This window comes from Micropterus salmoides, unplaced genomic scaffold (assembly GCF_014851395.1).
Source record: "Micropterus salmoides isolate LMB-PRFRI ecotype aquatic unplaced genomic scaffold, ASM1485139v1 Ms_hic_scaffold_20, whole genome shotgun sequence".
Taxonomy (NCBI): Eukaryota; Metazoa; Chordata; class Actinopteri; order Centrarchiformes; family Centrarchidae; genus Micropterus; species Micropterus salmoides.
Window position 1 is genome coordinate 30,395,721 of NW_024041151.1, and position 14,236 is coordinate 30,409,956.

At 39.6% G+C, this 14,236-nt stretch overlaps 2 protein-coding genes across 3 annotated transcripts in view; both read right to left on the reverse strand.

Moving 5' to 3' along the window:
• The window catches only part of fam102ab (family with sequence similarity 102 member Ab), a 30,644-nt gene extending 26,560 nt beyond the window's left edge, over nt 1-4,084 (reverse strand). The window contains exons 1-2 of one of the 2 annotated variants that reach the window (XM_038733288.1): nt 3,896-4,084; nt 3,234-3,391 (exon numbers count right to left, since the gene is read on the reverse strand). In XM_038733288.1, coding sequence (XP_038589216.1) covers nt 3,234-3,379 — 146 coding nt within the window. In that variant the 5' untranslated portion in view covers nt 3,380-3,391; nt 3,896-4,084. Of the gene's footprint in view, nt 1-3,233; nt 3,531-3,895 lie in introns of both variants that reach the window. The other variant, XM_038733287.1, reaches the window with a different exon arrangement.
• A 3,219-nt stretch (nt 4,085-7,303) lies between these two features.
• naif1 (nuclear apoptosis inducing factor 1) lies at nt 7,304-12,398 on the reverse strand. The gene is made up of 3 exons (XM_038734507.1): nt 11,839-12,398; nt 9,971-10,021; nt 7,304-8,705 (listed from the first exon to the last, which is right to left on the reverse strand). The coding sequence occupies exons 1-3, from the start codon at nt 12,281-12,283 to the stop codon at nt 8,155-8,157; spliced, it is 1,047 nt and encodes a 348-aa protein (XP_038590435.1). The 5' UTR covers nt 12,284-12,398; the 3' UTR covers nt 7,304-8,154.
• Nucleotides 12,399-14,236: the final 1,838 nt, after the last annotated feature.

A 14,236-nucleotide genomic window follows, 5' to 3' on the forward strand; every position in this document is an offset into this window, starting at 1 on the left:
CACACCCCCGGAAAAATATTGTCAAAATTTTGGAACAGTGATCTCAGAAAGAAGCAGACAGAAAGGTTTGCATTTATAGATTATATTCTAGTCAAACTGATCTGAAAAATAAAGTTAAAAGCTAAAGCCAACGCATCACTTGATGATTGATACAAAGGACAATGATATTAATAAAAGTAGTTCTCCTTTCAACCTCTCTGCGTAGTTTTTGTAACTCTTAAAAGTGCCCCTGGAACAGCATTTGACTATATTTTGTAAAAGGTCAGCAAAAAAAAGCTAGAAAATGAAAAGGAGTCAATGGAGCGCAGCCATGAAAGTGTCGGATTAAAGTATCAATTAGAGTCAGTCCTAAACTGCGCTGTGATTGGCCAGCTTGGGTCTTCGGGGCGTGGCTTAGCAAAGGGTGAATACCACATGCAATCTAGGAAGTTTTACAGTTGAATATATAAGTTTAGGATCCTACAGATGTGTTTCCATCAGCTGGGTTGAGGTAAATAATTTGTCTACCTAGGGCTGGAGAATAAAACAATAACAATAATTAGCGCGATATAATTATTTTCAATAACAATATAACAAATAATAAATATTCAATATATGTTTGATTTTATTCACTTGAATCATACACGAATTAGGACTTAATGTTTTATTAAGATGGTTATTTTGTTGAGGAAAAAGGACTGAAAAAAAGCTTTTACTAAATTTTACTCATGCATATGTGTTGAAAAAGATTTTATTATAATTGTTTTGAATGTTCTACCTCAGATTTGTGAAGTGATCCACTGTTTGGCCTCAAGTGTTGACCATAAAGACGAGTTTAAACCACAATTAACCATCAGGTTTCTTCAGCTTTCTCTCAGTAGCAAAAAGGTTCCTTACTGCTGTAGGTTATTTTGTTTCAGCCCATATGAGACCGTATTTCTTGTTTTCCAAAGCAAGATGATGACAGAGATTTTTATAAATAAATTTATAGCAGAGAATCTCTGATACGGGTGCAGCAGTGCATTTGACAGCTCTGGGGAAAGTTATGTTGGATCTCTGCTGACAGCCCTTTACAGCTTAATTTCAGTATTTTTAAACCCAATTCACAATTGTTGAGCAATGTTTGTTGCATAAATTCTTTATGGACAAAAGTAAAAAGATACCCATAAAAAAACCTTTTTAGTGATACTGTAGCTGGATTTTGGCGTTTCCAGACAGCTTTTCTAACAATTATTTGCTGAATTTGCATAAAAGTGCAAAGATAGAAACATAGCTTTGTGTTTCCCTGTTGCATATTAACTTTTGGAAAAAAAAAACAAGTGTCCTTCTATGTTAACTGTCAAGAATCACTTTTCTACTATTATATATATAATATTATTATTAGGTAGGCCTACACAACAGCTATTTAAAGCAAATGTCACAGTCAGTCTCTCTGTCCTCTCTTCAGCCAGGTTCCCCAGGCCCTTTCATTGCCATTTTCTATCCACCCACCCGATGCCCTCGGACTTTCCCTCCTTTCCACATCACCTGACTGCTCCACCCATTTACACACCTGTTCCAACTTCTCTTATCAGCCCTGCAGTTACCTGACCTTCCCTGCTTACCTGTTTCCACGCTCCCTCATCAGCCCTGCAGTACTTAATCACTTCCACACAGCTAACTCATACTGAACCACAAATTTAATCAGAGTGAGTCTTAAGCCAAATCCATACTTTCCACATTTGTGACTGTACACATAGCAAAAGTGCTAACCGTGCATGCTTAGACAACAAAATGGATTATCGTTTGAAAGAGAAGTTTGCCACTACCCACATTTATATAATTTGTCTTTAAAAGAATCCATTAAGAATACAAAATACTGCTGTGAGGTTGACGTTTTCTTACTTATTACCCCATGCTGCTGCTGCTTCTTCTTGATTTTTATGGTGGTTGATAAATAACGTTATGGTGTATTACTGCCACCAACTGGAATGGAGTGTGGATTTTCAAGAACAGTGGATCCGATAAGACATGTATTTCTATTCTGCTTATCGGTTCCTAACTTTTTGCATATTTCAGTCACACTTCCGATTGAACTGCAGTAAGCATTTTAAAGTTCATAAAATGCCTGCTACACAGACCTAATGTCATGTCATTTGTTCCGCAGTACATCAACACAGCATGCAAGAAGAGAGTATTTCTGTTCACAGGACCATGGGGGACCACAGCAAATGCTAACAAAACACTAAAAAAAAGACAATGACACAGCAAAATACAACACCTGCAGTAAGGATATTTGGTGCAAGGGAGGCAGCAGTATTTAGTATTTTTAATATATATAATATTTGAAGTATTTACTTCAAATCATTCTGAATCTGAAGGACTGCACCGTGTTTGATGTGTTGCAGTCTTCCAGCTACAATGATGCTCCAGATACAGCTAAGGCTAACAGTAGCAACGTCTCACACTTGGGTACAAAACACACGTGAGCTGACATTCACCTTTAATATTGAAGGGAAACAAATGGTGTCTACAAATGACTCCAAAATATATTTTTCTAAGATTGGAGTCCCCAGAGACCCCCCTCAAGTACAGAGACTTATCTCACTTTAGGAGAAAGGAGAAAGTGGATGAACGTCACCAAGCGCCGTCAAGATTTGTGGGGAATGGGATTGGAATTCAGAACCGAGATTTGATAAGAACTAGATTCGATAAGTAGAACTGGAATTGATATAACTGATATGATACCCAACCCTACTAGAGAGTGGATTACTTTTGCTCCCTCAAAAACTTTGCTCCAGCAAACCCCTTAATCTTAACATTCTCCCACAGAGAGGCTCAAGGAGAGCAGCAGAAGGCTGTGGTAATACTGAGCGCCCCAGTGTGAATGTTCGCCAGGGTGGAGCTGAGAAACAGCACAAAGACAAATTTCCCAGGAGCAATAAGGGTGAAACAACACATAGTGTACTAAAGGTTGAACTGCAAGATATGCAGTTTCATGCCAGTTTTACAGCTTTCCCCATGCAGTGCACACCCCCCCTTATCTGAGGTGGAAAACTAACAACAAACAGAGATCAATTATCCACTCCTTTGTAGCAGTGTGTCTACATAATCTAGTCCTGCTCTGTTTGTAGAAAATATCAAAGTGTCAACTTTTAAAATGAAAAAGAATGACATGTGGAGACAAGGTCAGTGTGTTTTGGACTGGAAGCAGATTTCATGCAGTAGAGGTTTTAGTGAGTTATAACAAGGAAGTGACAAGTTGTTCTAAATACCTGGACGACAAGATGGCAAAGTCCCCACCATCTATCAGCCGGATCTTGCAGAAAAGCACTCCATTGACGAAAGGCACTGCTGTAAGCTCCTCCAATGTGAAATGCACTTGAAACTTGAACTTCTTCTTTTTCATCATAAAAGACATTGTTCCCAGCTGCTGGAGCGTGCTCATTGTATGATGAAGGCCAATAAATGAAAACAGAGAAAAAGTAAATAAATATACTGTATTTGGCTGTAAAGCGGGGGCTGAAAATCCTTTGCTTCAATGTGAATCATTTCTGAAGAATTGTTTAGACCTGGAATTGAAAAAAAAAAACACTTGTTGAACTCGCTGAAGTTACTGCCTGAAGCAAAATACACTTGGTTTCATTTGCAACTGCGTGAAGGTTTCTGGAGGAATGACAGCAGTGGAAACCATGTGGGGGGTTTCTACATTGCAGATTTAACACAACACATGCTACATACCATTACAGCTTTGTCTAATAAAATAGATATTTCTGAGTTTTAGACAGTATCTCAAAAACTCCGTATGTTTGCCGGTGATTCTCTCTAACATTAACAGACTCTCCCAGCGCAGACAGCTGCCACGCAAACACTGAAGCCTCTCGGTGACTCAGTGCAGGCTATCGTGTCTTTCGTGTAAACTTCCAGCAAACCTTACCGTTCCGTCGGTCTGCTGCTCCTTATATTTGGGAAAACAGCACAGCTGTGTACCCCTGCAGACAACAAGTCTGGGTTCCTGGCAGGTTTCTCAGCTTCAGCGCATCTTCACTAGCGTTTCCCTCTCCAACAGAGAGTTTAAAAACAGTCTGTCAGCGGGGCTCAGTGAACGTCTCAGATCTCACGGGGCCAGTTAGGGACCGTCCACAAAGTCTCAGCAGAGCTTTGTGTGTATAGAGCATCATCCATACTGAAATCTAATATATGTGCATTTCTGAAAATGTCATCATGTGTATAGATGTGCTAGAATCACATACCAGAATGTCACATGTATATGTATATATTTATTGTGTATATACAGTGTGTGTGTGTGTGTGTGTGTGTGTGTGTGTGTGTGTGTGTGTGTGTGTGTGTGTGTGGTGTTATGCCTATACATTCAGATACCATATTAAGTATTCATGTGTCTACAAGTATGTCCAAAGGTATTATTGTAAATAACAAGAACATATGTGAATATGTTTGTTATTTTTCTGCATGGGCGTGCCCCACCGAAAAAAAAAATACAAAGCACTAATTCGGAATGCTGAAACTTAAAAAAAAACTGACATTAAAGCTGCTAATTAAAATATTTATATCAGCAATAGTGTAATGTGAAAGGCGTCATGGATGGAAAACACCACAGCCAGTTCTATTTGATACAGTGTACCGTAGTCCTGGTCCACACCCTGAATTATCATCAGAATTTTCAGTTTTTGTCTTTGAATCCATAAAACAGGTGAAATGTTTTATGGACAAATGTTTATTAGGAATTTATTATTAGGAAAATGTTGTGTCTATTAGGAATTTATTATTAGGAAAATGTTGTGTTTATTAGGAATTTATTATTAGGAAAATGTTGTGTTTTGTGGAAAATGTTATGTTTATTAGGAATTTATTATTGGGAAAATGTTGTGTTTATTAGGAATTTATTATTGGGAAAATGTTGTTTATTAGGAATTTATTATTGGGAAAATGTTGTTTATTAGGAATTTATTATTGGGAAAATGTTGTTTATTAGGAATTTATTATTGGGAAAATGTTGTGTTTATTAAGAATTTATTATTAGGAAAATGTTGTGTTTATTAGGAATTTATTATTAGGAAAATGTTGTGTTTATTAGGAATTTATTATTAGGAAAATGTTGTGTTTATTAGGAATTTATTATTAGGAAAATGTTGTGTTTATTAGGAATTTATTATTGGGAAAATGTTGTGTTTATTAGGAATTTATTATTAGGAAAATGTTGTTTATTAGGAATTTATTATTGGGAAAATGATGTGTTTATTAGGAATTTATTATTAGGAAAATGTTGTGTTTATTAGGAATTTATTATTAGGAAAATGTTGTGTTTTGTGGAAAATGTTATGTTTATTAGGAATTTATTAAAATGTTTAGTGCCACGACACCAGTCTTTTCTGTGGTTTCCCTTTCCTAGAGTCTCTTGTCTTTCCGCCCATCTGTTTCTCTGTATTAGTGTGAGATGTGGGCTTGCTACGCTTCTCGCTCTTTCTCTCTGTTCCCTGATTATCTGTTCACCTGCACTCTGGCCTGATAACTTACCCGCCTGCCATCCATCAGCTCATCAGCCTAGCTGTACTTCTACCCTGGTCATTCATCCTCTCTTTGCAAGATTGTCGCTTCAGCCAGTTTGGTATCAGCTCTCTCTGCTGCTTAGTATTGAGTGCTATGTACTGAGTTTATCTCCTCATGGTTTTCCCTGTAACTAACACTGGATACCTGTGCCTCAAGATTATTGCCTGTAGTCCTGCTAGCCTACCTTCCTCACTGACAGCCACGCTCACAGCCTTGAGCTCGTGCCTCACCCGCTTACTACTCAGCCCGCACTCCCCTCTCGGCTTTGCTCGACCACCTTCATTCACTCTGTACCCTCCACCATCACCAGCCAGAGTCCTCTCCCATCCTCTTTAAGTAGTGGAACATCTGCAAGCTCTTGTTGTAAAATGTATCAGTTGTAACACGTCCAGTTTCTCTAATCAGGAATAAGTTACAAATCACCTGATTCACTCTACTCATGCTTAGTTTAGACCTTTTTCCACATGGGAAAAAGTAGCACCCAGTAGCAGACACAGCCAATTTTTAAATGAAAAAATATTATTTTGACGTAATATTCTTTTCATTTATTTATTTCATTTATTTTTATTATAACACTGCTTGCTTTGTAGTTAAACTCATCAAACTTAAGGCATGCTTATTTTGTATATATGTAGATATCTTTCACGCAAATTGTTACTGCTAATGTTTTAGCTATATGCTGTGAGGTAAGCTAGTTCATGGTTGCAAGAGTGTGGATCTGTTGTAACAATGAAAATGTTACAACCACCCCAAGAAAATGTTTAGTTGTACTTATATGTTTTCTTTGAATTTCAGTATGTGTCTGACACACACAGTAATGTTTAATTGTTCGATGTTGTGTAGACCTGTAGGCTTCTCTGTGGGCCCATGAGGCCTGATCTCCAGGAGAGCCATTTGTCTATCGCCACTGTGAGGTTACAAGACAAACAAGTAGAAACACACACACTACATGTTCACTACCAAGTCACCACTGTGACTGACAGTAATTAAGATACTTGGATCACACTACACACACACTAATTATGTTTTTAAAAAATTAATAAAAAAGCTTTCAATATCATATTTTTTCTCATATTTCTTATTACATAATGTTACATTTTACCCCAGCATATGTTACAACTAACCCAGACTACAGGGTACTTTATTGTCACATACACACAGCTACATGTAGCGAAATGCATTCTCTGCATTTAACCCATTCCTTAAGGGTGCAGTGGGCAGCCACTGTGCAGCGTCAAAATAGACAATGATTTTAAACTTGATAAAACAGATAATAATGTTGTTAATCTAGTTTTTATCACTTGAGGCTTTTATCTAAAATTAAACCTGTTTTATCTCATAAGCACTTTGAGCATGTGATTCATGCTTTTATCTCAACTCATCTGGACTACTGTAATGCACTCTTCCGCTCACAGTTAGTACAAAACTCGGCTGCTCATCTTTTAACTGGAACTCGCAAGCATGAACACATTACACCAGTCCTGGCCTCGCAACACTGGCTCCCAATCCCTTTTAGAATACATTTTAAGATCTTATTGTTTTTAAATCACTGAATGGGTTGGCCACAGCTCAGCTCAGCCTTCAGCACAATCTCCCCCATGAAACTGATCAGCAAATCAGCACTCTGGGTTTAAATACAACACTCTGCAACTGGACACTGGACTTCCTCACATACAGACCCCAGTCAGTTCAGATTGGTGGACGCACCTCCTCTACTCTAGTGCCAAATGTATAAATGCAGGGTTTATATCAAAATGATTGTGCTTAGTCCACAGACTTAAGTTGAAGAATTTAGATCAGTTTAGTGAGATGAGCCCTAAGATAAAAACAATGACCTCCAGTTGGTGGTCACCATTCAACAAAATAAAACAGAAATCTCAAAAAGAGCTTTTCTCAGAATCCTTGTTTTCGCTAGGCCTTGACCATACATTTTGATATAGAACTTCATGAAATCCAATGGGAATTTTCTGTCACTTTTGTGTGATATGCACTACCGACTGTACACACACTCACATACATACATAGTGTGAACCATGTGGTCATTGAAAACAAAAACAAAAACAAATTACAAAAATATTTCCACTTCCTAGGTTACCTAAAACTACACAGCTGCTCCACCAGTGGTGAAACTTGTTTACACACTGACCTCTCCTGGCTGATTAATAGTGATGCTTCCTGTAGGGAAAAAAAACACGGTGCTGATATTTCTTCACATTTAATCAGTTCTGAAGATACAGTGCACACTAACTGAGGACCCCAGCTGACTGGTGCTAAAAACAACTGATTATTGTTCATTCAGGATAAACTGCGGGATAACTTGAAGAAACTAAGAATTAAATGTTCAGCCCACATCAGGGTGATAACCTTCCAGACCTTTGCATTAAAACCAAATTTCAATATCAAATCCAAGGTATTAAATAACATAAACTCACTGCTAATTATTAACAAATGGTAAAATAATGCTCTCAACATACACATTTTCAATGCTGAAAAGGATAGAAAGTGACTGTTTTTCCAAAATTGTAAAACACAAGTAAAACTCTGTACATGCAGAAGGCAACTTTTGACAAGCTTTTCATTGTTCTCTATGTGCAATGCAGACAGGAGGCAGGGCCACACACACACTGTCTATTGTGTCTCCTCGGCTTGCTGTGGAGGAGGTGGAGGTGTTTTGGGCCTGCTCTGCTCCTCTATTCCTGTCCCGTCAGCCGTCACTCCTGCTGCTGAGCTGCTGGGGTTTACAACCTCAGTCCCACTCTGCAAGAATTTGCGCAGGTCTTTGAGGGCAGGCTTGAGCATCTGCACTAATGCTAGCAGGGCAGCCTGGGTACCTTCCAGGGCCAAGGCCTGTCTCTCCTGAGCGAATGCCTGAGCCTCCTGGGAGCGCCGCATCATCTGCAGCAGCTCGTTCTGGCCCTCCAGGTGCTGGGCTATCTGTCGGATGTGGACGTTGGTGACTCTCTGTTCCTGCAGCAGGCGGGCTGAGTTGAGGGCGATGCGACTCTTTAGCTCCTGAGGTTTGGCCTGACTCTGAGGCGGAGGCGGGGATGCTGAGGATGAGGCCAGCATTTCCACTGGGGCCTCAACGGCCGCCACCACAGTGGGAGTGGAGTCGCCTACAGTGGTGGTGCAGTACTCCACCACGCCTGCGTCCTCCAGAGTGTGGTAAGTTGTTTCAGCTGAAAACAGAAAAACTGTTAATGCTTCCAATCAAATGCCAAAGCCATAGATATCCACTAATACTCATGTCACTCCTCCTATTAAAGGAGTAGTTTTGGGTAATTATGTATGTATGGAGCTGGAGTCAGGATGTGGTCAAAGGTTCAGGTCTAAATAGTTTCAATTGGATGGTGATGAATATGCAAGTTCATTTATCATATTACATTTTAACCCTCCTCTTTGTTGAACACACCAACATTTTAACTGCATTGAACGTGTTTTAATTTGCACAACTGTTTGTTAAGATATAAGACAGCCAATCAGAATGAATTATTGTCCTTGTGAATGACAGCGGGCAGCAATCAGTCTCGTTCATCTTTCAAAAATAAGTGATGTTTCTGGCCTTCCAAATAACCAAAACACTGAGGTGGTTGGGGGATCGCTGCTGGCTGCTAAACTGATGCTGCAGGAATCAAATGTTGCATGTTGTTCTGGTGGCTGATCCTCAGAGGTACAAAGCAGACACTGGTCTGGACATGGCCCTGCAATAAATCTTGCACAGTATATTATGACTGATTGATAGAAAGTCAAACGGCTACATTCCAAACCTTGTTTCAAAGTCTTTCTGTACCTTTTGGGACACAAACCAGCTTGCAAAAAGCTTTAATTATAATGCAAGTTTAATGGAAAATATATAATATCCTTGACTTTCACCTCAGTCAGAGTGCAGGTCAGAATGCAATCTTGCAACGTGAGGCTATTGGGTAAATGCATTCAGGCTGCTACCTTGAGAATAAGATTATTACAATATCAGAAAAAAATATTCCAGTAAGGGATGAAAAACACAACAGGCTGGTGTGAGGCATGAGCAAACCTGACAGCTGTTTGTGCTTATGGCAAGTTAATTTTTTGTCAATCAATAGTATTTATTTATTTTTAATTATCTTATTATTAAAGGACTTTTCTCAATTTTTCTACCGCCATTGTGTTTGTATATTCCATGAGAATGTATGCAACGGAAACTAAATTTTATCCCTTCTTCTTTCAGTGATAGAGGTATGTGCTCTAATTGATCATTATAAGTGTATAGGCCTCGAGTATCTGCACACACATTTATGGTCATCAGAAATCTTATGGAATGATCAGTTCAATGTATGAGACCTCCTGTTGTACTGTGCTGATTGATGTGTCATTTTAACTAAGGAATACACTGAGTGCTCCGCCTGTGTCAGCTATACTATACCATGCTGCTATGGATGGATACTGCAGGAAGAAAAGAACTTACCATTCAGTGGCTTTGCTTCATCACAGACTGTACCTGAGCCAGCAGGAAGAGCTAAAAAAACAGAATATGGTGCTAAAAACACAACAAAAACAACCAGCAATCAAAGTACAATGTAAAATGTGAAAGACTAAAATACAATTCAACTTTGCAAAAACACTTGGTGTGGTCTTTTAATATTTTTCACAGTGCCACATGTGATTCATCACATCTGGATATCAGGCACATAGTCAGAGTTTCTGGGTCATGGAGAAAAGGAGGCGGCAGTGGGTAGGTGGGTGGGTGGGGTATGGTGTGTGGGTGTGTGTGGGTGTGTGTGTGTGGGGGGGGGGGGCTGATGCTTTTCAAGTCTTTAATGCATCCAGAGCACTTCTCAATGGCTGAGACAAGTCAGGGACAGACAACCACTCCATCAAGGTCAAAGGTGCATTCCATTTGTCTTTCCTCCTACTCACGTCCTCTCCTACCTCATTACCACTTATCATCATCTACAAGGAAATAACTCGGAAGCAGTGAGGTGGAGAATGAGAGAAGACAAGAGTGAGCAGAAACGGAAGGCGGCTGTTTGGGTATATCACCAGCTCTAAGAGATACGCTTCACAAACGTCGGCGTCAAAGCCAATCACACAAATGCTTTCTCTTTAGTTTAAGTCTTTTATTTTTGAACATGGGAGATGAAATAAAGTCCCTCTCCGGTCAAATATGTGTTCCGCTTGTTACCTCACTGTGATATTGGTGTTCCACTGTACTGAATGATGCATGTGCAGCGCTCAACACTAAAACGTGTCAAAATGTTTTCACATTCATTTGCTGAAGGAGAAAAGTTCCTCTCTGCTCAGAGTAAATCAGAGTTGGCTGCGTGTACGTACGAGTAGGATTTGTAACATCTCAACTACTTTGGGAGACAATCATGGTCCAGTAAGCAAAAAAAAATTAATACAAGTGTATTGTGGAAACGTCAAGCTTCCAGTGCACATAACAGAGAATGGACCTTTCAGTCCATCCATCCTTTCAGTGAAGTTATTAAAGAGCAGTTAAACGTTTGATACTTTTTTATGTGAGGGAACACTAAAACCTCTGAGTTTGTTTCCTCTAGTGATAGTGTTGACTATAAATGTATAACTTAAAGCCTGTGTTACAAACTGAGGACAGGAAACACATAGACCTTTAGCAGGGAGGGAGGTAGGTACCTAGTAGTAAGACCAATCTGCCAGTCATACATACCTATAAGTTGACTTTTTCAGGCTTAAAGACTATAAAATGAAATAATCTTCATTAAAGAATGACTCTTTAAGTCTTTAGTTATTCACATATGCAACCTGTGATGAGGGTCACGAGTAGACACAACTTTGTGTTGGGGAGCCACAAGCCAAAATGTTTGGGAACCTCTACTTTAAAGGAAGCCTGCAGGTGAGGCGATTGTAGGGAGGCATAGTTAAATTAAACATCTGCAACAGAGGTGCACTCCTCATTTCAACTCTAATAGTGCATTTGCTCTTATCAAGCCTTCACCAAGCCTGGTTTCACTGGTAGAATAAAAAAAATGAAAATGCATTAGAACCCTGTGTAACTCATTGACTCAAAGTTCACCATAATCCATGCTCTAGTTTTTCCAGACCCTTAGCAGACCAGAGTCAGGTTGCATGTTTTCTGTTCCTCTTCTGGATTTTCCTTTTTATAGTGTTCCACTTAATTTAATCTTATACATAACACATTCCCAGTTTTGCACATGCAGTATGTCTCAGCCTCTCTGCAGAAGAATCCACCAGAGGGCAATCTGAATGTCTCCTGCTCATTATAGCAGCACACATTACCCAGACGCTGTAACTGTATCCTGAGCATGCTCAGAGAGAAAACTTTTGTCAACTTACTCTCTGCTAGTGTGACGGTGGTGGCGGTGTTCACTGTGACAGGTAAAGTTATCTCAGCATCCGAGTCTCCTGCAGGTAAGCTGATGATGGTGGCCTCCCCCAGGAGGTTACAGATCCTCTGCTGCATAGCAGTGAGGATGACGGGAACTGGAGTGCAGTCCGCGGAGGTTCCCTCTATAGCAGCCCGCGCCTGGGCCACTTTCCGCCGGACCTCCGTCTTCATGTCAGACCACTTCTTTTTCACCTCGGGCAACTCTCTGGGACAGGTGGTGACAGCGTTCACCTTTTTCAGGATATCCACCCAGGCGTTATTCTTTGCCATGTGGGTGACTCCAGCATTGAAGTGGTTAACCAGTGTGTGCTTTTGTTTCTCTATTTCTTCCACAATAATTTCCACCTCTCTCTCCGAGAAATTCATTTTTCTCTTTTTCGCGACCGATGCCATAATTGCAGAAATTCCTCTTTAGGAGAGGTAATTGTGCGTATTGTACGCAAAAATAGTAGGATTTACTCAATTGATGTGCGCAACGTAATGGCTTCCAGAATCGGCTTCTTCTTCCTACTAACAACGCTTACGTTAGCTGGGCGTGAAGCCCCGCCCACAGACAGCGCATTGGTTGGATGTCTCGCGGTCACGCTATTTCCTCTGATTGTATTGGTGTAAGCAAACGCCAATCACTTAACGAGACAAACAAACTATGTCGTTCAAAAGGCAAATACCTCACCGTTATCTCCATGGCTGTAGAAAAAGACAGTGGTGAATGTGAGTACATTTTTTTTTATTTCAGTAACAGATTGCAGATTTTACAGGGTGTTCCAAGCAGCTGTAAACTAACACCAAAAATAACACACACACAATCTATTTATCAGAAAAACGACATTATTATTAACACATAGAGAGAAATGCACGGTCTACATCTGCCATATAAAATCTGTAAAATGTGTATTATATGTATTATGTTTTGTGTGCAAAAATATTCCAATATTCATAGGCATCTATTTAAAGTACATAACCTTGAGGTATTTCTACATTTGGGTTTGTTTTTTTTTATAAAAAACAGAAAAATCTAAACTAGGCCTAATAAAAGTCTCAAATCATTGTCAAAAAACCTGTTGAAATTCAAAGATGTGTTCAGCTTGAAATAATGTTTTTAGATTTATTTTTATTAACCCTGTGTTAGGGTTATTGCAGTAACATTGTTGTGTGTAGTAGGACTGCTTTGTCTCTTGCCTGTACACAGTATTAGTAAGAGGTTGGACATTTTGACTTATTATAGTAGAAAAAGCACAGGTGTAAATAATCAAATGAATGAATGCCATTTAACTGCTTCAGTTTCAGGGTCCTGGTACTGTGTATGGTTCACTGTCACACTGTCATGGCCTACTGGGACAACTGAATAGAACAGAGCCACTGTTGTTGTTAATGTTATTAGTCACACATGGGCTTTTCTTACTATGACAAGTCCAAACTTCCTCTCCTAAGCAGTCACATCCCATGCCAGTTAGTGATGTTTCCAGTCAGGATGCTTTCTATTGCTCCTCTGTAAAAGCTGACAAGAACTTGGTGTGGGACTTTGGCCTTCTTAAGCTTCCTCAAGAAATACAGTAGTTTCTGAGCTTTGTTCAGCAGCGTGGAGATGTCAGACGACCATGTCAGCTTCTCTGTGATGCTGATTCCCAGGAACCTGAAACTGTTCACTTGCTCCAACTCAGCACCACTGATGTAGACAGGAGTGTGTCTTTATCTCTGTTTTCCTGAAATCAATGATCAGCTGCTTAGTGTTGCTGACGTTGAGCAGTAGGTTGTTCTCTGTACCACTTTGCAAGATTATCAATTTCCTCCCCGATATAAAGCATTCATCGTTGTTTGAAATCCGGCTGATGATGGTGGTGTCATCCGCTAAACAAAGAAAGTGATTGGCTGCAATCTACCATCCCTCCAGGACCTGTACACCTCCAGGATTCTGAGGCGAGCAGGAAAGATGTGACCTACCCTTCCCACCCCGGACACAAACTGTTTCAGACTGTTACAGTCCGGTGATGTAAAATGATACATGTGATGTTTGCTGGTAAACACTTGTCTTTATCTGCCTTTTATTTGTAGAACATCTACTTATTAAAGTAGCATTTATAAATATAACACTCTCACAAACAGTATAAACAGTATATTGTGTCTAGTAGTAATTCCAGCAACTAATGGACAAAAGGAGCTTAGGAACTGTTTTGTGAATTCCTGCTTGTGTTTCCCTTTCCCTCAATAGGATTGATAAAACTCACCGATGAACAGCAAAACAGGCAATACAGAAATAAAATAAAAGATTGTTGTGTGTTTCTTTTTAGTAGTTTTGCCAATCAAAGTCCACAAGCTGTCTATGAGAGAAGCAACTTGAGAATTCAA

Coding starts and splice junctions, on each gene's coding strand:
- naif1 (XM_038734507.1), bottom strand. CDS start 12,283: ATGGCATCGGTCGCGAAAAAGAGAAAAATGAATTTCTCGGAGAGAGAG. Junction 10,022..11,838: donor CACCGTCACACTAGCAGAGA/GTAAGTTGACAA, acceptor CTGTTTTTTTAG/CTCTTCCTGCTGGCTCAGGT. Junction 8,706..9,970: donor TGAAGCAAAGCCACTGAATG/GTAAGTTCTTTT, acceptor TTCTGTTTTCAG/CTGAAACAACTTACCACACT.